The 27,843-nt window shown below is 42.7% G+C and overlaps 1 protein-coding gene across 1 annotated transcript in view; it reads right to left on the bottom strand.

The window, feature by feature from the left end:
• The window catches only part of LOC124009278 (phosphatidylinositol 3-kinase regulatory subunit gamma-like), a 61,799-nt gene that overhangs the window by 13,894 nt on the left and 20,062 nt on the right, over positions 1 to 27,843 (bottom strand). The window contains exons 3-8 of the mRNA XM_046320911.1: positions 6,327 to 6,419; positions 4,353 to 4,430; positions 3,706 to 3,837; positions 3,133 to 3,340; positions 2,314 to 2,399; positions 1,903 to 2,002 (exon numbers count right to left, since the gene is read on the bottom strand). Coding sequence (XP_046176867.1) covers positions 1,903 to 2,002; positions 2,314 to 2,399; positions 3,133 to 3,340; positions 3,706 to 3,837; positions 4,353 to 4,430; positions 6,327 to 6,419 — 697 coding nt within the window. The remainder of the gene's footprint in view (positions 1 to 1,902; positions 2,003 to 2,313; positions 2,400 to 3,132; positions 3,341 to 3,705; positions 3,838 to 4,352; positions 4,431 to 6,326; positions 6,420 to 27,843) is intronic.

Raw genomic sequence — 27,843 nt, 5'->3', positions numbered from 1 at the left:
ATATTTGATTAAAACATAACCACTTCAAACCTTGCTTACATTTGTATATGATCACATACATTGCAAAGTATTCAGACCCTTTGACTTTTTCCACATTTTGTTACGTTACAGCGTAATTTTAAAATATATTAAATAGAAACCCTCAGCAATATACACACAATACCCATAATGACAAAGCAAAAACAGGTTAATAGAAATTGTTACAAATTTATAATTAAAAAAAAATTAATACATAAGCATTCAGACTCTTTGCTATGAGACTCAAAATTGAGCTCGGGTGCATCCTGTTTCTTTTGATCATCCTTGAGATGTTTCTACAACTTGATTGGAGTCCACCTGTGGTAAATTCAATTGATTGGACATAATAAGGAAAGGCACACACCTGTCTATATAAGGTCCCACAGTTGACAGTTCATGCCAGAGCAAAAACCAAGCCATGAGGTCGAAGGAATTGTCCGTAGAGCTCCGAGATAGGATTGTGTCGTGGCACAGATCTGGGGAAAGTGTACCAAAACATTTCTGCAGCATTGAAGGTCCCCAAGAACACAGTGGCCTCCATCATTCTTAAATAGAAGAAGTTTGGAACCACCAAGAATCTTCCTAGAGCTGGCCGGCCAAAATGAGCAATCGGAAGAGAAGGGCCTTGGTCAGGGAGATGACCAAGAACCCTATGGTCACTCTGACAAAGCTCTAGAGTTCCTCTGTTGAGATGGTTGTCCTTCTGGAAGTTTCTTCCATCTATGCAACACTCCACCAATCAGGCCTTTATGGTAGAGTGGCCAGACAGAAGCCACTCCTCAGTAAAAGACAAATGACAGCCAGCTTGCAGTTTGCCAAAAGGCACCTAAAAACTCTCAGACAATGAGAAACAAGATTCTCTGGTCTGATGAAACCAAGATTGAACTATTTGGCCTGAATGACAAGGGTCACATCTGGAAGAAACCTGGCACCATCCCTACTGTGAAGCATGGTGGTGGCAGAATCATGCTGTGAGGATGTTTTTCAGTGGCAGGGACTGGGTGACTAGTCAGGATCAAGGCAAAGATGAACGGCGCAAAGTACAGAGAGATCATTGATGAAAACCTGCTCCAGAGCACTCAGGACCTCAGACTGGGGCGAAGGTTCACCTTCCAACAGGACAACGACACTAAGCACAAACCCAAGAAAAGGCAGGAGTGGCTTCAGGACAAGTCTCTGAATGTCCTTGCGTGGCCCAGCTAGAGCCCGGACTTAAACCTGATCGAACATCTCTAGAGAGACCTGAAAATAGCTGTGCAGCAACGCTCCCCATCCAACCTGACAGAGCTAGAGAGGATCTGCAGAGAAGAAATGGGTGAAACTCCCCAAATACAGGTGTGTCAAGCTTGTAGCGTCATACCCAAGAAGACTCGAGGCTGTAATCGCTGCCAAAGATGCTTCAACAAAGTACTGAGTAAAGGGTCTGAATAATTATGTAAATAGTTCAGTTTTAATATTAAATACATTTGGAAACCGGATGTACCCGAGCTCTTTTTCGGGTCTCATAGCATATGGTCTGAATACTTATGTAACTAAGGTATTTCTGTTTTATTTTTAATACCTTTGCAAGCATTTCTAAAAACCTGTTTTTGCTTTGTCATTATGGGGTATTGTGTGTAGATTGATGAGGAAAAAAACTATTTTAGAAGGCTGTAACCTAACAAAACATGGAAAAAGTCAAGGGGTTTGAATAATTTCCAAAGGCAATCTCTTATTAAAATCACTTGGAGCTGATTTGCTGGTGTTTTAACACAGTTTAACAATACAAAATAAATAAAACATTTTCCCCTTCAGAAAACTTGGGGGCCAAAACTATTTTGTTGATGTGGTAAATTATTTAATTGAGGATTTAGAAATGTTATTGATACACGAGTGGCTCTTTACCTGGAGATTTCCCCCCAGTACCACTCGGAATCACTCAGTATGTGAGTCTCAGTCATGGCTGGAGTCGTGGTTTTGGCCTTCATTGGCTTGACTGGTAGAGCTATACAAAACACACAGATACAACCGAAAACCCCATTAGATTAGAATGTTTTGGACAAGCAAACATCACAAGAGATTTTCAATACAAAAGGTCTCATTTACACATACAAATCCTGATACACAAGCCAAATCATCTTTAGTTGGGGATGGTTCATGTGTGCTTATTAGTCTGTACAAATCAGCACTAAGTTATGCACAGTAAATAGTGCAAACCATTCAAAAAACAAAAAAACAATTTCCATTCAGTCCAGGTTCTATATTCATTTCTATTGAGCCTTCCAAATTTAGAGCACTGTATCTACCCATCCATACCAGGGGGCGGGACTTCCTGTCCCAAGGCCCTCTCCATCAGCAGCCTCTCCAGCGCTAGTGCAGGGAACTCCTCCCCCACCTCCCACCTGTCAATCAACAACAGCAGGGAGTAAGACACATAGTCATAAGATGTTCAGTCAGCGTCAGGTCATTCAAACACATGGTGCTGAGGAGGCAGGGGAAAAGTACTCAACTGCAGTCTGTAATAACAGCTTTTAGCGTTAGGAATTTTCTCTTGAGTCACACGAGGGAGAGAGCACTAACAATCACATGTTCTTCCACTAAACCAGTGCCATTGGAGCCCTCACTTGTCCATCTCAAGAGGATATTCACTAGCTGTGTGGTAACTACGCAATCCAACACAAAATGGCTGCTGTGCATCACAAGGGTGGGGTTTGAGTTTAGTTACCCCAATGTAAAGCAATTTGAGAACTGGTGAAAAGCAACGGTTTATACAGTATGAATTTAATCCATTATGATGCTTGCACACTGCTCACACAATACTCCCATTCCTGACACCAAATGCGGATTGAACATGCCGAATTGGACAAAATATTACCAAACAAAATGGCAACCAACACAGACGAGCGGCATACACTGACCCAACTCTGTTGTTTGTTGGCATATGTCTGGGTGGTGTGAATGTGGCATTAGAACATTGTAAAAACAACAACAACCAACAAAGACTGACTTCTTGTTTTTTTAATAAGAAACAGTAATGTGTTGGAAATTCCAAATTGCTGTAATTGCTGCCCAAAGGTAATTCTACAAATATTGACTCAGGGGTGTGAATGTTAGATCATGTATTCTCCTACTCACCCAGTAGCAGAGCTGGGCCGGATCAGCAGCGGCCCAAAGACCAGGCCCAGGGTGTGAGGGTCCAGGCCGTTGAGCTGGGAGCCCTGGCCCACCTTGTCCAGGTGTGTGAGTAGGTACTGCAGAGTGAGGCGATGGTGCAGGGGCACACTAGTGGCCCTCTCCAGGACCAGGCTCAGCTCCCTGCCTCCACTGCTGCTTGCCACCAAGTCTGTGAGAGGAGGCAGACCACATGTTACCACAGCCCCTTACTCACACAAGCAAGTGTGAACACACAACAAGGAACTCGCTCTCAGCACACATACACACAAAGTCCCTGGCATCCCCAGGGACCAGGGTAGCTTTATAAGTTCAAATATTTTTGGGACATCTGTGACTAGTTCATCCCCAGCTCTCCACTACTGGCTTATTCTCACAGGCAGGAGGGGGGCACGCGATTGACACGCCACACAATCAGCTTCATGTGATTCTGTGACTTTCTATAGCCTAGGTCTGTATCGTCTGGGATAGGGATGGGTTGGTGTGGGGGGGGGGGCAGTTGCGCACAAGCAGGGGTCAGTGAAATGTGGCATGTACCCGCGGCGCCGTGCTGCAGCGCAGCCTGCAGGTCTGGGTAAACACCAGGGGGGATGACGGGGGACGGCAGCTCCCTCAGGTAGCGGACCACACGCTCCGACAAGGCGCCCACGTCACTACCCGACTCCACCTCTGGGGGGAGAGAGACAGTCAGTGGGTCCGGCCAGCTGCATTTCATTCAGCCACACGGAAAAAGCATTGGGAGCATTTTGAATGCATTACGTGCATGATATACCTACATTTATATGCTAATAGTGTAGCAAGTCTTATCATGCACTATGGGTTTGAGAAAAGGTGTACATGTATTATTTAGAGGTTGTACAAAGTAAGTGTTGTTAGCCCAAATTGGATATAAAATGGCCTTCTACGAGTGGAAGTCTAATAAGATAAATACGTGGGGGGTGAGTTAACACTCATTCAAAACACGTCACTTCACTTCGAGCATTACTATACTAATTCTAACAGAACAAATACAGCTGGAGCGTGACAGGAGTAATAATATATGCCATTTAGCAGACGCTTTTATCCAAAGCGACTTACAGTCATGTGTGCATACATTCTACGTATGGGTGATCCCGGGAATCGAACCCACTACCCTGGCGTTACAAGCGCCATGCTCTACCAACTGAGCTACAGAAGTAACTCACCACCACTCCAGCTCTGTGTTGGGCTCTCCGAGTTGGAGGATGCCACAGGTGTCCTGTACAGTGTCTTGCAGTCCAGACCTGCAGACGAATCGAGACAATAGCTCATCAGCCTTCTAAAAAATAGCCCCTCTATAGTATGCATGACTGCCTGACTTGGCATGACAGACGCAGACAGATGGTCACATTAAAATGTAAAGACGCTAGGGATTAGGGCCTGGCATTTAAACTTTTTTGACAGTTGGAGTGTGTGCATTTATCTATATGCCAACAGTACCTAATTATGATAATGTAGCTGCCATTTACAGAGGCTTATTACAGTCAAGACACCTATTTTATAGTAAAAAAACAAACATGCCAAATAAAATAAAAACAGTAGTGGGATTCGCATCTCGTGTCTGGAAGTTATTCTCAATGAGTGCTCATTTAAAACGTGACTCAATTTGGCAGTTGAAATACATTTTTCAGGGTCAAAAAAACACAAAATCGGTCTTCTTTTCGATATACAGACGTTCGATTTAGTTTATTATGCTGTTCCTTGGAATTTTTCTACATTTAACACTGCATGGGGATGAACTATGGCCAGGATTCGGATTATAACACGCTCTGTCTTCAAACTAATATTGTTGCCTATTTTCAGTGTGGAACCAGTCTGTGTTTACCGGGGTAATAGCCGAGTCGTACCAATTCAAAATGTCACTAGTAGCTCGCAAAGTACAGTCGTCACTAACGTTAGTTACCACAGCTACAAAATCATAAACCCTGGACTGTTTTAAACCTAACCGTTAACCCTAAACCACACCGGATACCTTATGCCTAGCCCATACCTTCAATTTAGACCAAAATGCAAATGTTGGTTTTCATGAATTTTTACGATATAGCCAATTTTGACTTTGTGGCTGGGGTAACTCGTGTCAACAGCAAAGTCGGAAAATGACAATTATTCCAAAACTGCAAGTCATTGTTGGAACACATATTTCCCTACTTTAGTAAACCAGTCCATTTAGAATTGGTTTAAAAACTGTCGTTATTAGGTAAGGAATATAGCGTGTGTATCCTATCAGTAAGATACGTTTTTATAGGTATTTATTTCTGTAGTCGAACACAGCACGAGTGTGTAGAAGGAGCGGTCAGAACGCAATTGAGTGAGACACGAAAGAGAATTTAAGGAGCCCGCAAATGCACAGGTACAATTGGAACACCAGAGTCAATGCAAATTAACTTAGTCTTAAAGACAACATTTCGACCAAATAATTTTACAATATTATATTTTTATTTTTTATTTAAATCTCTGGTAAAGATTGAGTTTTTGACATCAGTTCGAGGACTTCATTACTCATGCCCATCCCTACTAGGGATGTGATTATGAATACACTCAGGGGAAACTATGATGCAGAGGAAGAGACCAATCTGTGCAACCTGTGTGGAAGAAAATGTTAGAGGAAGTATTTCAGTCTGCATACCACAAGGCACCCTTTTCCTTATACAATGTACTACTTTTGACCAATGTAGGGCTGAATGTGTTCTCGAAAGAGTCGAATTGTTGAATGTATGATGTAAATAAAAATGTGTCATTTACACTATGGCCCGAAACGTGAAATTGACACGTCTGTCTAAAATATGTATATTTCACACAATGTTGTGAAATTGGTTAGAGTGGGAGGAAGTGTGTGTGTGTGTTGAACGTGTGAAAGAGAGAAACTGTGAATGAAGACGTCCATAATGCAGTGTGAATGTAGCACCCTGTCCTGCAACACTTCATGGCACTATCAGCGCCCAGGTGAGAATAAATCTGTCAGCGACAAATAAACACAACAGTGTAACGGTGCAGTGCAGTCTGTGGAGGTATTAGACAGTGGTCCATTACTCCAAAACCTATGAGTAATTTATTGCATTCCCATAGTATCTCTCCTCTGAATGGCCACTCCTATTTATGTGTATGCATGTTTATGGTGCTGTGTGTTGGTTGGTGTGTACCTTTCTTCTCAATGGCCTCTACTAGGTTCACCAGGGTGTGGGGAGCAGTTTCTGGCAGTGTAAACTGCTCGGTCAAATCCAGAAGAGAAACATCTGAAACAACACAAATGATGGTTACATTTTCTGACAAGACCTTAAAACGGGACTCCAGGAGGCCTCAATTGACATAGGAGCACGACCAGACTATTTCTTGTCCTTTACAATGCATGTGCTTTTCATTTCATATTTGCACAAAAAAGACCACATAGCCCATAAACAGCAGTTAGAGGCAGCCAACAAGACTATTGTCTTATACATTACTTTTACAGTGTTCAAAATACAAATACTCAGAGAAGCAATTTGCCATTCAGACAAAGGGGAAGACAGACAACAAAAAAACAGAGTTGTCGACTTTTCACCCTCACCACAACCACCCCATACAGTAAACCAAATATGTTTTCAGTCACAGCGGGAGAAAGAGAGGGGGAGATAGAGAGCGAGAGGAGAGAGGGAGGGATAGAGGGGGTTAGAGGGAAAGGAGATGGGGATAAATGAAGACCTCTCCTTTCCCTCTATCCTTGACTTGCCTAGTTTAAGGTTAAATACATTTTTTTTTACAAATATAATTTTTAAAAAAAAAAGGTAAAGGAGAGAGGTGGGGAAGAGAGAAAGAGAGGGAAGGGCAACAGAGTGAGGCAAAATAGAGAAAAAAAGATCCCATTTCCCTTTTTATTTTCCCTCTCCTTTTTCCATCCCCCCAGTCATTTCTCTGCGTTTGTTTCACCTTGGCCCTTTGCCTGAGTGGAGCACAATAAAGGATTGAATCAAAAATCCTGAACAAGCAAAAGCTCTGTGGCCGGCTGCCAGGGCCTCCTTTTTGGGCCCACCGCTCGCGAGGCCAGAGCTTGGCAGCCTTCTGCTCCTGGCAGTGCACGGCTAAACCACACTGATTATTAATTTGGGGTGTTAAGACAAAAAAAACACCGCGTCAGCACATTCCGCCCCTCTCGCTCGCTCTATCCGTTGCACATTAAACATGGAAACGTTGTCTGCTTTTCGGAGGGTGAGTGTTAGCTTGCGCTAGCACGTAGCAGCGCGCATTTTCGGTGGGTTGATTTTCAAATGTCAGTTCTCCCTCCCTCACCTCTTGATAATGGGCAAGCGCATGCAGTAAGTACACGAAAGCCCTTCCTCTACTCGCTCAAACATATGCAAATTTAAAAACACCCTCAAAGAATTTGAGACACACGTGCACATGCACATGCATACAAGTCATGGTTGCAGGAGCAGACTTAGAGATTGTGTTTGTGTGCGCATATGTGAAAGCGAGAGAGGGAAAGAGAAAGGGGGCATGTACATACTTCATGCGTGTGCCCGATAAAGATATGAGGGAGGGAGAACTGACATTCAGAAATCAACACACCCCAAAAAATTAATTAAAAAAGGGCAATCCGGCACGTTTCAATATACGTTGAGGGGAGCCCCCCCACCCTCAGAAAGGGACATTTTCCCACTGACTTTACCTGCTGACTGATTGAAAATATCCAACAATTTAAAATATATAAACGCACACACACACAGTGAGGAGAACAAGTATTTGATAACCTGCAAAATCGGCAGTGTTTCCTACTTACAAAGCATGTAGAGGTCTGTAATTTTTATCATAGGTAAACTTCAACTGTGAGAGATGGAATCTAAAACAAAAATCCAGAAAATAACACTGTATGATTTCTAAGTAATTAATTTGCATTTTATTGCATGACATAAGTATTTGATCACCTACCAACCAGTAAGAATTCCAGTTCTCACAGACCTGTTAGTTTTTCTTTAAGAATCCCTCCTGTTCTCCACTGTATTAACTGCACCTGTTTGAACTTGTTACCTGTATAAAAGACACCTGTCCACACACTCAATCAAACAGACTCCAACCTCTCCACAATGGCCAAGACCAGAGAGCTGTGTAAGGACATCAGGGAAAACAATTGTGGACCTGCACAAGGCTGGGATGGGCTACAGGACAATAGGCAAGCAGCTTGGTGAGAAGGCAACAACTGTTGGCACAATTATTAGAAAATGGAAGAAGTTCAAGGACACGGTCAATCACCCTCGGTCTGGGGCTCCATGCAAGATCTCACCTCGTGGGGCATCAATGATCATGAGGAAGGTGAGGGATCAGCCCAGAACTACACGGCAGAACCTGGTCAATGACCTGAAGAGAGCTGGGACCACATTCTCAAAGAAAACCATTAGTAACACACTACGCTGTCATGGATTCAAATCCTGCAGCGCATGCAAGGTCCCCCTGATCAAGCCAGCGCATGTCCAGGCCCGTCTGAAATTTGCCAATGACCATCTGGATGATCCAGAGGAGGAATGGGAGAAGGTCATGTGGTCTGATGAGACAAAAATAGAGCTTTTTGGTCTAAACTCCACTCGCAGTGTTTGGAGGAAGTAGAAGGATGAGTACAACCAAGAACACCATCCCAACCATGAAGCATGGAGGTGGAAACATAATTCTTTGGGGATGCTTTTCTGCAAAGGTGACAGGACGACTGCACTGTATTGAGGGGAGGATGGATGGGGCCATGTATTGCGATATCTTGGCCAACAACCTCCTTCCCTCAGTAAGAGCATTGAAGATGTGCCGTGGCTGGGTCTTCCAGCATGACAACGACCCGAAACACACAGCCAGGGAAACTAAGGAGTGGCTCCGTGAAAAGCATCTCAAGGTCCTGGAGTGGCCTAGCCAGTCTCCAGACCTGAACTTTGGAGGGAGCTGAAAGTCCGTATTGCCCAGCGACAGCCCCGAAAACTGAAGGATCTGGAGAAGGTCTGTATGGAGGAGTGGGCCAAATTCCCTGCTGCAGTGTGTGGAAACCTGGTCAAGAACTACAGGAAACATATGATCTCTGTAATTACAAACAAAGGTTTCTGTACCAAATATTAAGTTCTGCTTTTCTGATGTATCAAATACTTATGTCATGCAATAAAATGCAAATTAATTACTTAAAGACCACAGTGATTTCCTGGATTTTGTTTTCAATTCAGTCTCTCACAGTTGAAGTGTACCTAAGATAAAAAAAATTACAGACCTCTACATGCTTTGTAAGTAGGAACACCTGCAAAATCGGCAGTGTATCAAATACTTGTTCTCCCCACTGTATATCCACATATACATACATACACAGAATAATAAATATAAAACAACATGTAAAGTGTCGACTTGTTGATTTGTAAAGGTGAAATACATTTTTAAAAATTCTCTCAAATTCAGTGTACAAATTTGTGAGCATTTCTCCTTTTCCAAGATAATCCATCCCTTGACAGGTGCAGCATATCAAGAAGCTGATTAAACAGCATGAACATTACACAGGTGCACTGTGCTAGGGAAAATAAAATGGCCACTCACTCTAAAATGTACAGTTTTGTCACAACACCACAGATGTCTCAAGTTGAGGGAGCACGTAATCGGCATGCGGACTGCAGGAATGTCCACCAGAGCTGTTGCCAGAGAATGTAACGTTCACTTCTCTACCATAAGCGGCCTCATCTGTGTGCTCGTCATCCTCACCAGGGCCTTGATCTGACAGCAGTTCGGCGTCGTCACGACTTCAGTGGGCAAATGCTCACCTTTGATGGCCACTGGCACGCTGGAGAAGTGTGGTCTTCATGGATGAATCCTGATTTCAACTGTACCAGGCAGATAGCGTGTATGGTGTCATGTGGGCGAGTGGTTTGCTGACGTAACAGAGTGCCCCATGGGGGCGGTGGAGTTATGATATGGGAAGGCATAAGCTATGTACAATGAACACAATTGCATTTTATCAATGGTAATTTAAATGCACAGATATACCGTGATGAGATTCTGAGGCCCATTGTCGTACCATTCATCCGTTGCCATCACTTTCTGTCAGCATGATATTACATGACCCCACGTCGCAAGGACCTGTACACAATGTATCCCAGGTCTTCTATGGCCTGCATACTCAGACATGTCACCCATTGAGCATGTTTAGGATGCTCTGGATCAACGCCTATGATAGCATGTTCCAGTTCCCGCCAATATCCAGCACTTTCGCGAAGCCATTGAAGAGTGGGACAACATTCTGCAGGCCACATTCAACAACCTGATCAACTCTATGCGAAGGAGATACTGACCCGTTTTCTGATCCACGCCCCTACCCTTTTTATATAAAAAAAGATACACTACATGACACCTGCTCATCAAACGAAGGGTGGCTACTTTGAAGAATCTAAAATATATTTTGATTTGTTTACGACTTTTTTGGTTACCACATGATTCCTACATGATTCCATGTGTGTTATTTAATAGTTTTGAGGTCTTCACTATTATTCTACAATGTAGAAAATAGTAAAAATTAAATAAAAACCCTATGTGTGTCCAAACTTTTGACTGGTATTGTATATACAATATGTTTTTATTAGGTCTGACCACCCTTTATTGGTCAATTGTTTGGTTGATAGGCTGTTTGATCAACAAAAGTTTCTGTAGTTGATTTGTCTCAAAAAAAATAATAATAATAATTAATGGTGCCCAAGACACCTGTCACTTGGGATTGCACAGTCCATCACGCTAAAACATGCGATACTGAAATTGTATATCGTTATATGAAGTACAAATAGTGGTGCAACACTAATAAATCAAATAGTACTTTATAACAAATGCACTCTCCCACATTGGATATGGTCGCTGTCCATGGTTCTCAAACAATCTTCAGTGCGCTGTACAATTGGTGCCTTTCCCTATGTTATTAGCCCATAGCAAGCTAATAATTAGCTGTACTATTTGCTGTACAGTAACCACAGTTGGCTACCTAGCTGACTATGTATCAAGCTAGCCGGTGCAGTTAGCTACACACTGTAGATAATTCTGCAGCTCTGATGGCTTGCAGCGCCAGCAGCAATTTGTTATACTAGCTAGCTAAAAAACGTAAATAGGTGAACAAAGTTTTGCCTGTTTGTTATCCATTATTTCATTGCTCACACCTTGCACTTTTTTCCAACAGGGAACCCTCCTCTCTGGAATCCTCGAGATGACTACAAGTCGAGATGATGACTACAAAAACAGGGACAAGTGGCTCAAATGCCTGCACAGGCTGAGCACAGAGGTGCCCTTCTCAGGTATGTAAACTGAATGTGATTATAGTTCCTAATTGGGATAATGGGATATCAATTGTGGGCTCCCACTTTTCTGATCTAGGAAGTGGGTTATGTATACTGATGCAAAGTATCTAGTTAATTCAAATCATACAACAAAATGAATTTCAATCCCCATGTATAGTGTTTTGGTTGTATTATTACCAACACAGATATACAGCTCACAGGGTAATACATTCTTTGCGTTTGCAGTGAAAAAGCTGAAAGAACTGCAAGCACAAGATGGTCTGTGCCAAGTGATCTGGATCAGATGTGTATAATTCCAAATGGAAATATTACAGTCAGCTCATGTTTCGACGGGACTCTATAGAAACCAGTGTGAGTACTAACAACCCTGGTGCCAAACTTTCCCTGGCAACCCCTTCAACTGTGAGACGGGCCAAACCGGAAGAGCGTGCAGCGGTGGAATGTGCACATGACGGGTAAGGGTTAGAGACCTGGGGGTTGTGCAACGCACATGGTGTATTGGTGATGGTCACCCTCCAAGTCAACCCAGCAGGAAGCGAGCCAAACCGGAAGAGCGTGCAGCAGAGGCCATGGAATGTGCACACATGACGGGTAAGGGTTAGAGACCTGGGGAAGTTGTGCAGCGCACATGGTGTATTGGTGATGGTCACAACTTTGACCGGCTTATTAAGTGGAATGGGCTACCTGAAGACCCTAAACCGGTTTGCCAGAACTCCAAAGACATTCTCTACACACCACCTCACTCTGGAGTGGCGGTAGTTACCGATCTCCTTTTCCTCATCCAGCAGTGTCCAAGGAAAAAGGCTGCATGATGTAGAGCTTCAGGACAAACGCCTCACCTGCCACCACAACACAGGACACGGGGACCTCTCTTACTGACAGACTTCTTGGAGGTGGCATGTGCACTGTATTTTCCGCCAGTGTGCCGATCAGGCCGCACCTGGCCCAGACACCTCCATCGCCAACCCTGCCATCGGTACCAACATCTATATAAATGAACCGCAGATCGGCATCTGCTTGTGCCATAGGCACAATGGAGTTGGGTCCCTTTGTAATTATAATAAATGGGAATCAGCATTAGGTGGTGATGTGTTTGCCGTTTAGGGCACCAAGACACAGTGGGTAGTTCCAGCTTTCCCCAAACGTCCTTGGAATGGCCTCCCACTCCTCCACTGTCGTCAGCACTTTCATGTATTCCTGCCTGAAGATCTCACACAGGGAGATCCGAGTGGCGCAGGTCTAAATAACAACTTAAAATACTGTGTTGACTCACACGGAAGTCTATTCTAAAGCGGAGAAAGTAAACCCAGTAGCCAGGTATCTCAGGGTTACTGTTAGGTGCTCCCCTGCAGGAATAGTCTCGCAGACTTGTGAGTCTCTACCTCTGGTCTGTGGCTCCACCATCCTCAACAGGAAATTGAAGGCATCCTTGTCCATCCTCAACCAGCTTCTATAGGCGGGAGAGTCCTCTTCACCCAGTTCTCTCGGCAGCTGGCTGTAGCACCTCCCCTGTCACTGTAGCAACAACCACCTGGTCCATGTCCTCTATTTTTCCAGCAACATTCCCTTTTCTCATCTTTGCTAGGAAACATGTATAAAATGATTTTAACATTGTATCCTTCACATGGATAATGAATTGGTAGAGATAATTGTAAGTAGAAGTAATACTAGTAATAATATTTACCTTAGCAAAAGGAAAGCTGAAACGAGCACAAAGGGTTTCAGCATCCATCTTCACTGTCTCTGCCAACTGAATTTACTGTAGACTATGCTCCGATTGGCAGAAATGAAAATGTAGATCATCCAAGATTCCATTTCAGTTGACAACACTGATGACTGCACCAGTGTCTCATCCCGTCGCTGGCAACATCCCGCTGCCAGTAATATTGCCCCCCCCCACTTATTTATTTTTTTGCCAGTGTATCAAGGCCCTTCAGATAAAAAAATAAATGGCATAGAGCTAAGCAAAATCCTAGAGGGAAACCTGGTTCAGTCTGCTTTCCAACAGACGCTGGGAGACAAATATACACTGGAGTTGCTTACCAAGATGACATTGAATGTTCCTGAGTGACCTAGTTACAGTTTTGACTTAAAATTGGCTTAAATCTATGGCAAAACTTGACCATTGCTAGGCAGCCATTTTCATCAACCAACTTGACAGCAGTTGAAGGATTTTGAAACGATGAAATGGGCAAACATTGTACAATCCAGAGCTGTACAAAGCAAATTCATTGCTTTATCTAATTAATGACAAATGTTAAGAAAATGGTCAGCAATGTAATAAAGTAATGACTTTTCAAATAAGTTACGCTACACATTATGTTGGCTATGCTTTCCTTACAAACCACATATCATTAGAGCAGTAGGTACCGGTATGTTAGCTAGCTACCTAACATTAGTTGGCTACTAATACATCAAACTTAGGTATCATATAGTTAATATACTGGTAACTACCCAACCTTTGACTTGATTATTCACGTCATTCTTAGCTAAGTGCTATACTCGTTGTGCGTTCTCAATGGACATAAATTCGCTCTTTGCTATCTACTCCGATTTCAGAGCACTCTCGTCTGAGTGTGCCAGAGCGCAGAATAACTGATGAATTTGCGAACTCATCACCTGTTGAATATGGCCGGTGTCAGTAAACCTTTCGGCCAAAAAGCATAATTAATTTTACCAGGCCTCCCGAGTGGCGCAGTGGTCTAAGGCACTGCATCACAGTGCTAGCTGTGCCACTAGAGATCCTTGTTCGAGTCCAGGCTCTGTCGCAGCCGGCTGCGACCGGGATACCCATGGGGAGGCGCACAATTGGTTCAGCGTCATCTGGGCTAGGGGAGGGTTTGGCCGGCAGGTTCTTGTCCCATCGCGCACTAGCAACTCCTGTGGCGGGCCGGGTGCAATGCAACGCTGACACTGTTGCCAGGTGCACGGTGTCTCCTCCGACACATTGGTGCGGCTGGCTTCCTGGGTTAAGCGGGCATTGTGTCAAAAAGCAGTGCGGCTTGGCTGGGTTGTGTTTCGGAAGACGCACAGCTCTCGACCTTGGAGTCTCCAAAGTCCGAACGGGAGTTGCAGTGATGGGACAGGACTGTAACTACCAACTGAATACCACAAAATTGGGGAGACAAAAAAAACATTATTTTTGCACAGTTATTCACCAATGCACTGGATAACATTAGAACAGCCTAACCAACTCTGCTAGGGCGAGTAAAATGGTCCGAGTGAGGCGTTCTCTCATTTGTGTCTGGAAGTAGCTATCCAGTTAGCTTGTGTGCTTGACTGCCGTTGTGATGGTCAGAACGCTCGGATCAACTCTTCTCCTCGGCCAGAGTATCCAGTGTGTGCTCTTAACGCTCCAAGAGGGAAACGCTCAGAATTTCCGAATGGACAATCGGACAACATTCTGAATTTACAAAAATGTCCAGCGCGCAGACTCTGGGTGTGTTTGTAAATTCAATCTGGAGAGCTAGAGTGGTAAAATGTCTAGCTAGTAACGTAAACTCACTCCATACAAATATGCGCGAGGCTGCAAAGAAAACGAATGGGACGGTAGCGACTGTGTTGACTTCAAAATCGGGGGTGTGAACTACGTTTCTATTCAAGCGTTGATCGTCATGGTAACGACTCTATAGTATTGGAGAAAATTTGAAAAAAAAACAGACCCTCCGTTACATCATGACGTGTCATGCCTTAACGTACAGCACGCATAAAGCAACTATTTCCATCTTACAATCTCTCTCCACCAGGTGTAGCACTTCTCTCATCGTTTAAAAACAAGAATTGGACAGTGACGGGGGTAAGGGGGGGAGGATACCTAGTCATTTTTTTGAGTCATCACTGCAAGCATCATGACTCTCAAAGCCGCTGTTTACTTCTGAAGATCACTTTAGCACCGCACTAAAAACCCAATTCAAATTCGACAAACCTTCAAATAGGTATGTAATGACACATTATATAAACTCTTTATAGTGTTTTTACATTTTAGAGGCGATAAGGTGATAAATTGGATAGATCCGAGTGAAAAAAAAGAAGTTTTCCCACACAATCTGTCCTTCTCACTATCACGCATTAGTTTCGCTTCCCCACCCGTCATTTCTAAAAAGACCCGACGGAGCTCATAGCCTTGTTGAATTATGCAGAAACTGGCAGCGTGGAGCTCATGTCATTGATTTTGTTGGAAAGGGGAGAAATTGTGCTTTACAATGGTATTAACATTACAGTTGATCTGGAAGTATTACGTTTTTGGGGGCGATAAAAATAAGGTCAATTGTACGGACCAAGCCGATGTACAAAAGTGAGTGAGTTTATGTTAATTTGTTATGCTAACAAGCTAGCGAGAGGTTGCATAGCAGCAGCATCAACTTCTGGTAGACAGGCATGGCGTTAGTATGCACAACTGAAAAGATACCGTTCGTTTACAGTATACTAAAATTAACTAATAATATGCAGTACACAGTATGTTACTATGGGTATTCGAACACAGCCAAGGTCTTTGTATGTATTCATTAATTTAACACACACACAAAAATATAAAACGCAACATGCAACAATTTCAAAGATTTTACTGAGTTAGTTCATATAAGTAAAATCAGTCAATTGAAATTTTCTGCGGTTGTGAGTCTGGTTGGATGTACTGCCAAATTCTCTAAAACGATATTGGAGGCAGCTTATGGTAGAGAAGTGAACATTCAATTCTCTGGAAACAGCTCTGGTGGACATTCCTGCAAATAATTAGCATGACAATTGCATGCACCCTCAAAACATCTGTGGCATTGTGTTGTGCAGTTGTCAGACATCTGGCCTTTTATTGTTCCCAGAACAAGGTGCACCTGTGTAATGATTATTCTGTTTAAATCAGCTTCCTGATATGCCACACCTGTCAGGTGGATGGATTATCTTGGCAAAGGAGAAATGCTCACTAACAGGGATGTAAATATGTTTGTGCACAAAATTTGAGAGAAACACTCTTTTTGTGCATATGAAACATTTCTGGGATTTTTTCCCCCCATTTCAGCTCATGAAACATAGGACCACCTTTCATGTTGTGTTTATATTTTGGTTTAAATGTGGGGGTTTTTGTTATAATTTTTCTTCCACTGAGATTAAAATGGTATTTTGTTTAGCCCGTTGACAGAAAATGAAATCCATTTGAATCCCACTTTGTAACAACAAAATGTGGATAAAGTCAAGGGGCGTGAATACCATCTGAAGGCACTGTATACAGTTTCTTCCAAATGACTTTCTATGGATTACATTTAATGTTTTTGGTTTAGTTTCGTGAGGAATCACTATATACTCCTCCAGAATGATACCTCTCTTCCAACTCTCCCTCACGCTTGGAGTTGTTTGGGTTTTCGTGCATATTTATAAAAAAATATATATAAAAAATGTTTTTTGATAAACTCCAGGGCCACAGCTGTTTATCTTTGAGATTTTGGTGAGAGCACCAACTCATCATCTGCGTGCTGGCAGGCACGCAGACTGCCAACAGCTTTATTCACGCTGGAATCGGTAGGCTGTGTAGAAGTTTAAAATGTCTTTTCACAGGCTCACCAGCCGAGCCTCTCCGGCTAGCGCCTATTTCTAGACATCTACATTGAATAAAAATCATATTGACATTCAGCCATGTTCACTTAACTACGAGATTATCAAGTGTAAAAATGTTGCATTTGCTTACCATCTTCTCACAGTGGTTTGTGGAAAGCAGGCAGTGGCACGGCTGACGCAGATTGGATAAGGCCTTGCTATTTGAAGCAAAAAATATTTGCGCTATCCTCTCCATCAGTCTGGTTATGTAAGACATGGCTAGTTCTCCCACATTCATTCCCTCCCTCCCTTTCTGTGTCCCTCTCTTTACTCATGAGGGCTTTAGAGCCATTCAACCGAGGATATTTCATGCAGAGAAATGGAGATTAAATTCTTAAAAAGATGGAATACGAAGTAGTGTAAAACGATACCACTGGCCGCCCCCAACACCGTTCATTTTCTGGGGCTTATCTGACGGCTGTCGTACAGCATGATCAAACAATTTCAGTACATATTGTGCTCTAATTGCGTGTGCTGGTTTGCAGTAACTTCTTTGTTGTTGTAATAAATCAAATCAAATTTTATTTGTCACATACACATGGTTAGCAGATGTTAATGCGAGTGTAGCGAAATGCTTGTGCTTCTAGTTCCGACAATGCAGTGATAACCAACAAGTAATTTAACTAACAATTCCAAAACTACTGTCTTATACACAGTGTAAGGGGATAAGGAATATGTACATAAGGATATATGAATGAGTGATGGTACAGAGCAGCATACAGTAGATGGTATCGAGTACAGTATATACATATGAGATGAGTGTGTAGACAAAGTAAACAAAGTGGCATAGTTAAAGTGGCTAGTGATACATTACATAAGGATGCAGTCGATGATGTAGAGTACAGTATATACATATGCATATGAGATGAATAATGCAGGGTAAATAACATTATATAAGGTAGCATTGTTTAAAGTGGCTAGTGATATATTTACATCATTTCCCATCAATTCCCATTATTAAAGTGGCTGGAGTTGGGTCAGTGTCAATGACAGTGTGTTGGCAGCAGCCACTCAATGTTAGTGGTGGCTGTTTAACAGTCTGATGGCCTTGAGATAGAAGCTGTTTTTCAGTCTCTCGGTCCCAGCTTTGATGCACCTGTACTGACCTCGCCTTCTGGATGATAGCGGGGTGAACAGGCAGTGGTTCGGGTGGTTGATGTCCTTGATGATCTTTATGGCCTTCCTGTAACATCGGGTGGTGTAGTTGTCCTGGAGGGCAGGTAGTTTGCCCCCGGTGATGCGTTGTGCAGTCCTCACTACCCTCTGGAGAGCCTTACGGTTGAGGGCGGAGCAGTTGCCGTACCAGGCGGTGATACAGCCCGCCAGGATGCTCTCGATTGTGCATCTGTAGAAGTTTGTGAGTGCTTTTGGTGACAAGCCAAATTTCTTCAGCCTCCTGAGGTTGAAGAGGCGCTGCTGCGCCTTCTTCACGACGCTGTCAGTGTGAGTGGACCAATTCAGTTTGTCTGTGATGTGTATGCCGAGGAACTTAAAACTAGCTACCCTCTCCACTACTGTTCCATCGATGTGGATAGGGGGGTGTTCCCTCTGCTGTTTCCTGAAGTCCAAACGGACTTGGCCATTTCGTCAATAAGGATTCCAGCTTTAAGATAGCATTAGTCAGGTTAAACCTTTGACAAAAATATATTTTTTATTACTCTATTTATTTTTTAGGGACTCAAGTCGAGGCCTACTTACTGTTGAGAGTTAGATTAATGAATACACAAGGTGCAATTCAGAAATTTGGTTGTGCATCAGTAGTCACTCAATAAGCCCATGTCAGCTAAACATTTTTAAATTGCTAAATTAGTCTAGCAGACCAGGGTGGGGTCCATTGATCACCATGGCCCCTCATAAGTTCTGTTTTTTTTGTGGCCCCCCATCCCTGCTCTAGATAGAACACTATATAGGTGGAGCCATGAAATATGCCTTGTATGAACCGCTGTCATTGTGACAGCAATGTATTACCTTGGCCTAGACCCCCATTCTCTTGGCCAGAGCAGTATTGAGTCTTTCAGTTTACTATACAAATTATCTTTATTTGTCTGGGCCACTGTCGTCGAGACAGGACTTAGTCTGTACACTAGGAGTGACGGCAACCTATTGGGCTCCCGAGTGGCGCAGGGGTCTAAGGCACTGCATCTTGGTGCAAGAGGCATCACTACAGTCCCTGGTTCAAATCAAGGCTGAATCACATCCGGCTGTGATAGGGAGTTCCATAAGGCGGCGCACAATTGGCCCAGTGTCGTCCGGGTTTGGCCGGGGTATGCAGTCATTGTAAATAAGAATTTGTTCTTAACAGACTTGCCTAGTTAAATAAAATATTTGACTTTTATTACCTAGCTAGAACACCAACATGCAGTGCCAGTGGAAGGTAGCCTAGTGGTTAGAGCATTGGACTAGTAACCAAACGGTTGCTGGATCGAATCCCCGAACTGACAAGGTAAAAATCTCTCATTCTGCCCCTGAATATTGTGTGACACACAATGTCAAAGTGGAATTGTTTTTTAGAAATGTTTACAAATGCATTAGAAATTAAAAAGCTGAAATGTCTTCAGTAAATAAGTATTCAACCCCTTTTGTTATGGCAAGCCTATATGGGTCAAATTTAAAGAGTCAAACATTGAATATCCCTTTGAGTGTGATGAGGTTTAATTTTACTTTGGTCTGCTAAAATACTACAGGCATCCTTCATAATTCAGTTGCTGGTGTGTAATGAAGCCGCTCAATGATGTCATAATGGTGACTTTAAAACAGAGTTTAATGGCTGTGACAGAAGAAAACTGAGGATGGATCAACAACATTGTAGTTACTCCACAATACTAACCAAAAAACCTAAAGTAATACCGCAAAAAATATGGCAAAGAAATAAACTTTCTGTCCTGAATACAAAGCGTTATGTTTGGGGCAAATGTTAGAGTACCACCCTTGATATTTTCAAGCATAGTGGTGTCTGCATCATGTTATGGGTATGCTTGTCATCTGCAAGGATTGGAAGTTTTTTTGGATAAAAATAAATGGAAGAGCGCTAAGCATAGAAAAAAATCCTAGATTAAAACCTGGTTCAGGTCTGCTTTCAAACTGACACTGGGAGACAAATTCACCAGGACCATAACCTAAAACAAGGCCAAATATACACTGGAGTTGCTTACCAAGAAGACAGTGAATGTTCCTGAGTGACAGAACTTTCAAGCGGATTTAAGTAAAAACTATATATGTCAAGACCTGAAAATGGTTGTCTAGCAACAACCAAATTGACAGAGCTTGAATAATTTTGAAAATAATACTGGGCAAATGTTGCACAATCCAGGTGGTTGTGAGGCCAGTTGGACGTACTGACAAATTATCTAAAACGACGTTGGAGGAGGCTTATGGTAGAGAAATGAACAGTCAATTCCCTGGCAACAGCTCTGGTGGACATTCCTGCAATCAGCATGCCAGTTGCACGCTCCCTCAACTTGAGACATCTGTGGCCATTGTACTGTATAAAAAAAAATATTTAAAATAACCTAACAATTTTGAGTGGACTTTTAGTCTCCAGGACAAGGTGCACCTGTGTAATGATCATACTGTTAGTCAACTTCTTGATAAGCCACATCTATCAGGTGGATGGATTATCTTGGCAAAAGAGAAAACACTGACTAACAGGAATGTAAACAAATTTGTGCAAAAAAATTGTGAGAAATAAGCTTTTTGTGTGTAAGGAACATTACGGGGATCTTTTCTTTCAGCTCATGAAACATGTGACCAACACAACGTTGCGTTTATATTTTGTTCAGTGTATATTCACAAAGCAATATAAAGCCTGCAAATAAAAGTGAGCACAGTTCCAGCTGGTCCCTACATCTGCTGCCTAGGACTGGATTGGCATAGCATCCCCTTCCCTTCGTTGGGTTATTTAAAGCGGGTTCCTGGTAAGGAGAATGGAGCAGAGTAGAGAAAGGCCTCTCCTTTCTGAGAACTGGGGCGGGTGGATAGTTTATAGCTGCCTGGAGACAGTATCAGACGTGTATGTGAACCAGGGAGATGAGGAGGAGGAGTTTGCAAAAATGCCAAGCCATGGTTCACTTCAGCAGGCAGTAAAAAAAGTGAGGCCAGGGAGAGGAAGGAGGAGAAAAACCCTCCTCGTTCGCAGAATTATTTTTGCAACACGAGAAACGATTCATTTTAAAAATGCCAAGAAAAGGACAACAGTGGGGCCTTCAGTCTGATTTTGATTTCAAATCTGATGTAATTCCCAAAGTGCCTGTGTTTCTCTGGCAAATAACACACATTTATGTGAATGGACGTATCTGTAAAAACTATCTGCAAGGAAAAGGCCTAGGCATACTTGTTTCTTAAAACAGTCAGGACCAAAGTTGAGCGAATTTGAAAAGCATTGAGTCAAGGGATTCTTTCAATTGGCTATTTTATTCAAAGTTATGTTTCCCTGTGAAAGGTGAGGAAGAAACTAGAGTGTACTCGTAACATATGCCTAGACTGTGCATTCTAGAATACGAATACAAAACCAAGTCATCTTGAAATGCATGAAGAATTCAGCCCATACAAAATAAGCCCATCAGATAAAAATGTTCTGTTTTTTTAACAATGCAACTAAATGCTGAATCTCTTATCTAAAAGAAAAGAAGGTACAGTGCCTTTAAAAACATATACGTACCCCTTGACTTAATCCACATGTTTTTGTGTTACAGCCCGAATTCAAAATTGATTCTCACCCATCTACACAAAATACCCCATAATCAGAAAGTGAAAATACATTTTTTGGAAATGTTTGCAAATGTATTAAATTAAATACAGAAATATCTATTTATATAAGTATTCACACCACTGAGGCAATACATGTTAGAATCACCTTTGGCTGTGGTGGTTTCTGGGTAAATCAATAAGAGCTTTCCACACCTGGATTGTACAACATTTGCACATGATTATTTTTACAATTCTTCAAAATCTGTCAAATTGGTTGTTGATCATTTCTAAACAGCCATTTAAGTCTTGCTATAGATTTTCAAGATTATATAAGTCAAAACTGTAACTAGGCATTCAAGAACATTCAAAGTTATCTTGATAAGCAACTCCATGTATAGACATGTGTTTTAGGTTATAGTCCTGCTAAAAGGTGAATTTGTCTCAGAGTTTACTACAGTGCATTTGGAAAGTATTCAAACCCCTTCTCTTTTTCCAAATTGTGTTACATTACAGCCTTATTCTAAAATGGATTAAATAAAACATTTTCTACATCAATCTACACACAATACCTCATAATGACAACGCAAAAACAGGTTTTTAGAAATACCTTATTTACATAAGTATTCAGACCATTTTCTATGAGAACCAAAAATGAGCTCAGGTGCATCCTGTTTCCATTGAACATCCTTGAGATGTTTCTACAACTTGATTGGAATCCACCTGGTAAATTCAATTGATTGGACATGATTTGGAAAATAACACACCTGTCTATAGAAGGTCCCACAGTTGACAGTGCATGTCAGAGCAAACACCAAGCCATGAGGTCAAAGGAATTGTCAGTATTGCTCTGAGACAGAATTGTGTCGAGATACAGATCTGGGGAAGGGTACCAAAATAATTCTACAGCATTCAAGGTCCCCAAGAACACAGTGGCCTCCATCATTCTTAAATGGAAGAAGTTTGGGACCACCAAGACTCTTCCTAGAAATGCCCAGCCAAACTGAGAAATCAGGGGAAAAGGGCCTTGGTCAGGGAAGTGACCAAGAACCCGATGGTCACTCCGAGAGCTCCAGAGTACCTCTGTGGAGATGGGCGAACCTTCCAGAAAGACAACTGTCTCTGCAGCACTCCACCAATCAGGCCTTTATGGTAGAGTGGCCAGATGGAAGCCACTCAGTAAAAGGCACATGACAGTCCTTTTGGAGTTTGCCAAAGGGCACCTAAAGGACTCTAAACAAGATTCTCTGGTCTGATGAAACCAAGATTTAACTCTTTGGCCTGAATGCCAAGCGTCATGTCTGGAGGAAACCTGGCACCATCCTTACGAAGAAGCATGGTGGCAGCATCATGCTGTGGGGATGTTTTTCAGCTGCAGGGACCGGGAGACTAGTAAGGATCGAGGGAAAGATGAATGGGGCAAAGTATTGAGAGATCCTTAATTCAAACCTGCTCCAGAGCGCGCAGGACCTCAGACTGGGGCAAAGGTTCACCTTCCAACCCTTCCCCTAAGCACATAGCCAAGACCATGCAGGATTGACTTTGGGACAAGTCTCTGAATCTCCTTGAGTGGCCAAGCCAGAGCCTGGACTTGAACATCTCTGGAGAGACTTGAAAATAGCTGTGCAGCGATGCTCCCCATCCAACCTGACAGAGCTTGAGATGGTCTGCAGAAAATAATGGAAGAAACTACCCAAATACAGGTGCGCCACGCTTGAAGCGTCGTACCCAGGAAGACTAGTGGCTGTAATCGCTGCCAAAGTTGCTTCCACAAAGTACTGAGTAAAGGGTCTGAATTAGGGATGCACAATATCAGAATCAGACGATATTAGCTAAAAATGCTAACCTTGGTATTGGCTCTATGTATAGTTTAACGACCGATGTGCAAAACCGATGCGCATACCTGTATAATGTAGGTAGATGAAGTAATACCACAACAACAACAAAATACAGCGCTACACGTGCAACAGTGTATTTCTAACCTCGCCCACAATGTCTGCTGTGTGAATCTATTTTGAAGTTTCAAAAGGAAGATAACAGAAAGGCCACATGTAACGTTTGTGCTGCCATTATTTCCCGAGGGGAGAAAGTGAAACCTTTCAATACCACAAACCCAATTACTCATTTGAAAGTGCATCACCCCCAGACGTTCAGCGACTACTTAGAACAAAAAGCAGAAAACTAAGGACACACTTCCAACAACTAAACAAGTTCAAGTCAAGTAGTCCTTACTATTATTCAACCATGCTGGTCATTTATGAACATTTGAACATCTTGGCCACGTTCTGTTATAATCTCCACCTGGCACAGCCAGAAGAGGACTGGCCACCCCACATATGCTCTCTCTAATTCTCTCTTTCTTTCTCTCTCTCGGAGGACCTGAGCCCTAGGACCGTGCCCCAGGACTACCTGACATGATGGCTCCTTGCTGTCCCCAGTCCATCTGACTGTGCTGCTGCTCCAGTTTCAACTGTTCTGCCTTATTATTATTTGACCATGCTGGTCATTTATGAACATTTGAACATCTTGGTCATGTTCTGTTATAATCTCTACCCGGCACAGCCAGAAGAGGACTGGCCACCCCACATAGCCCGGTTCCTCTCTAGGTTTCTTCCTAGGTTTTGGCCTTTCTAGGGAGTTTTTCCTAGCCACCGTGCTTTTACACCTGCATTGTTTGCTGTTTGGGGTTTTAGGCTGGGTTTCTGTACAGCACTTTGAGATATCAGCTGATGTACGAAGGGCTATATAAATAAATTTGATTTGATTTGATTTGAAAGAGTAAGAACATTTCAGCGAGACAACTCAAAAGGCGAACATTAACACCAAGATAATTGCATTGCCCTTGACAATAAACATTTCTCTGTCGTGGATGATGTTGGCTTTTGCCGACTGGTCGAGCACCTGGAACCCCTGTTACAAACTACCAAGTAGGCGCTATTTGTCAGTTGTTGCCCTACCAGAGTTACACAGTATTGTTGAAACGCACATCCATAAGCTACTTGCTATGGGCGTCACTGCTGTTAGCGTCACGACTGACATTTGGATCAGCGATGTCATAAGCATGCCGAGTCTGACAGCACAGTGGGTCGACGAGGATTTTGTACTGAGGAAAGCGGTACTGCATGCTCAAGAATGTGCTGGTTCTCATACTGCTGCTGCCATTTCAATGGCATTTGAGAACATGTTTGAAACATGAACACACTCCTAGCTCCATTCGAACAACTGGAGAAATAAGCTCATCAACTGCATCTGCAGCAGACGTAACACACTCGGTCATGGCATTGAAACACCTGTTCAACAAAAACTGCCAACACAGACCGTGGGGTTAAAACTTGCAAAAGTACTCTAGAGGCTGGGTGACATTCTCTCTGAGCCTCTTTACTGTGTCGCAGCCATGCTCGATGCTAGGTACAAGGACCGCTACTTTGACGCAGACAAGAAACGGGGTTTACGTGAAATGTTAGACAAAACGGAAACAGACAGTGTGCACCGAGGAAGATGACTCACGATAGAGGAGGCCACGGACCGACATAGTTGAAACTTGGGACATATATGATGAAATATGATGAATATGATGAAATCAGCTTCATTAAATAGTTCCCGCAAAACACAAGTCTCAATGTCAACAGTGAAGAGGCAGAACTCCCGGATGCTGGCCTTCTAGGCAGAGTTGCAAAGAAAAAGCCATATCTCAGACTGGCCAATGAAAATAAAATATTAAGATGGGCAAAAGAACACACACACTGGACAGAGGAGCTGTCTAGAAGGCCAGCATCCCAGAGTCACCTCTTCACCATTTATGTTGAGACTTTTGTCGGTACTATTTAATGAAGCTGCCAGTTGAGGACATGAGAGGCCCCAGTTTCTCAAACTAGACACTAAAGTACTTGTCCTCTTGCTCAGTTGTGCACCGGGGCCTCCCACTCTTTCCATTCTGGTTAGAGCCAGCTTGTGCTGTTCTGTGAAAGGAGTAGTACGAGATCTTCAGTTTCTTGGCAATTTCCCACATGGAATAGCCTTCATTTCTCAGAGCAAGAATAGACTGACGAGTTGCATAAGAAAGATATTTGTTTCTGGCCATGTTGAGAATGTAGATCAAACCCACAAATGCTGATGTTCCAGATACTCAACTAGTCTAAAGGCCAGTTGTAATTGCTTCTTTAATTAGTACAACAGTTTCCAGCTGTGCTAAAAAAAGGGTTTTCAAATTATCAATTAGCCTTTTAAATGATAAACCTGGATTAGCTAAACCTGGAACACAGGAGTGATGGTTGGTCCTTCTGTAGCTCAGTTGGTAGAGCATGGCGCTTGTAACGCCAGGGTAGTGGGTTCGATTCCCGGGACCACCCATACGTAGAATGTATGCACACATGACTGTAAGTCGCTTTGGATAAAAGCGTCTGCTAAATGGCATATATACATATATATATATGGTTGCTGAAAATGGGCCTCTGTACGCCTATGTAGATATTCCATTAAAAATCTGCCGTTTCCAGCCACAATAGTCAATTATAACATTAACAATGTCTACATTGTACACTGTATTTCTGATCAATATGATGTTATTTAAAAAAAACTTTTTTTCCAAAACAAGGACATTTCTAGGTGACCCCAAACTTTTGAGCAGTAGAAATCTCTGCGGCCCAACTGGTTTCTCTCACCGATCATCAACTCTGAGGAGGACCTCTCCTGACAACCCAGTCTGGCCTATGCCTATACGTTTACAAGGATTGGGAAGTGCCAGAGATCTCACAGTGCGATATTGTCGGGATACTTATGTATTGCGATTCCCACGATTCTATATTCAATGTGATTTTATAATGCAATTTTATTGTAATTTGATGTTCCAAACATATGGCTCACTATGCTGCCCTGCCAAGCAAAAAGGCAGTAACTGCTCATAGCGTGGAAATGAGAAAAATTGGTTTTATTTACCCTGGTTTCACAGTAACTTTATGCAGTTACATGACCCCCATTTTCTTCAAAACACAATAGAGGCAGGATACTTGTCCACATGATTAAGCATGTATTTAATGTAACAAAAATGACTAACTCTTTCTCAACCAAATGAGAAGTTACTGCCTTTTTGCTTGGTATTGCAGGTCTGCTGTAGAGATGAGAGCGCACGAATAAAATAGTTTTTATCGGTCATGGAAATAAAAGTGCTGAAAACATGTTAGCTCAGCATTTAGAAAAAGATAAAGAATAAGCTTAAGGATTAAAAAAATACCGGATTTATGGCACAAGAACAGCTGACTAGCCCTAGCTAAACGCCACCTAGCAACAACAAAAAAAGTATCCAAAATGATTGACTCCCTTGATAAAGATGAGCAACAAAAAAAACTGTATAAAATACAAACACTAAGCTAAAGTGGGGCAAAAAAAGTATTTAGTCAGCCACCAATTGTGCAAGTTCTCCCACTTAAAAAGACGAGAGAGGCCTGTAATTTTCATCATAGGTACACTTCAACTATGACGGACAATATGAGGGGGAAAAATCCAGAAAATCACATTGTAGGATTTTTAATGAATTTATTTGCAAATTATGGTGGAAAATAAGTATTTGGTCACCTACAAACAAGCAAGATTTCTGGCTCTCACAGACCTGTAACTTCTTCTTTAAGAGGCTCCTCTGTCCTCCACTCGTTACCTGTATTAATGGCACCCGTTTGAACTTGTTATCAGCATAAAAGACACCTGTCCACAACCTCAAACAGTCACACTCCAAACTCCACTATGGCCAAGACCAAAGAGCTGTCAAAGGACACCAGAAACAAAATTGGAGACCTGCACCAGGCTGGAAAGACTGAATCTGCAATAGGTAAGCAGCTTGGTTTGAAGAAATCAACTGTGGGAGCAATTATTAGGAAATGGAAGACATACAAGACCACTGATAATCTCCCTCGATCTGGGGCTCCACGCAAGATCTCACCCCGTGGGGTCAAAATGATCACAAGAACAGTGAGCAAAAATCCCATAACCACACGGGGGTACCTAGTGAATGACCTGCAGAGAGCTGGGACCAAAGTAACAAAGCCTACCATCAGTAACACACTACTCCGCCAGGGACTCAAATCCTGCAGTGCCAGACGTGTCCCCCTGCTTAAGCCAGTACATGTCCAGG

Source organism: Oncorhynchus gorbuscha, linkage group LG22, assembly GCF_021184085.1.
Source record: "Oncorhynchus gorbuscha isolate QuinsamMale2020 ecotype Even-year linkage group LG22, OgorEven_v1.0, whole genome shotgun sequence".
NCBI classification, from domain to species: Eukaryota; Metazoa; Chordata; class Actinopteri; order Salmoniformes; family Salmonidae; genus Oncorhynchus; species Oncorhynchus gorbuscha.
This window is presented reverse-complemented; position numbering and strand designations above follow the sequence as displayed.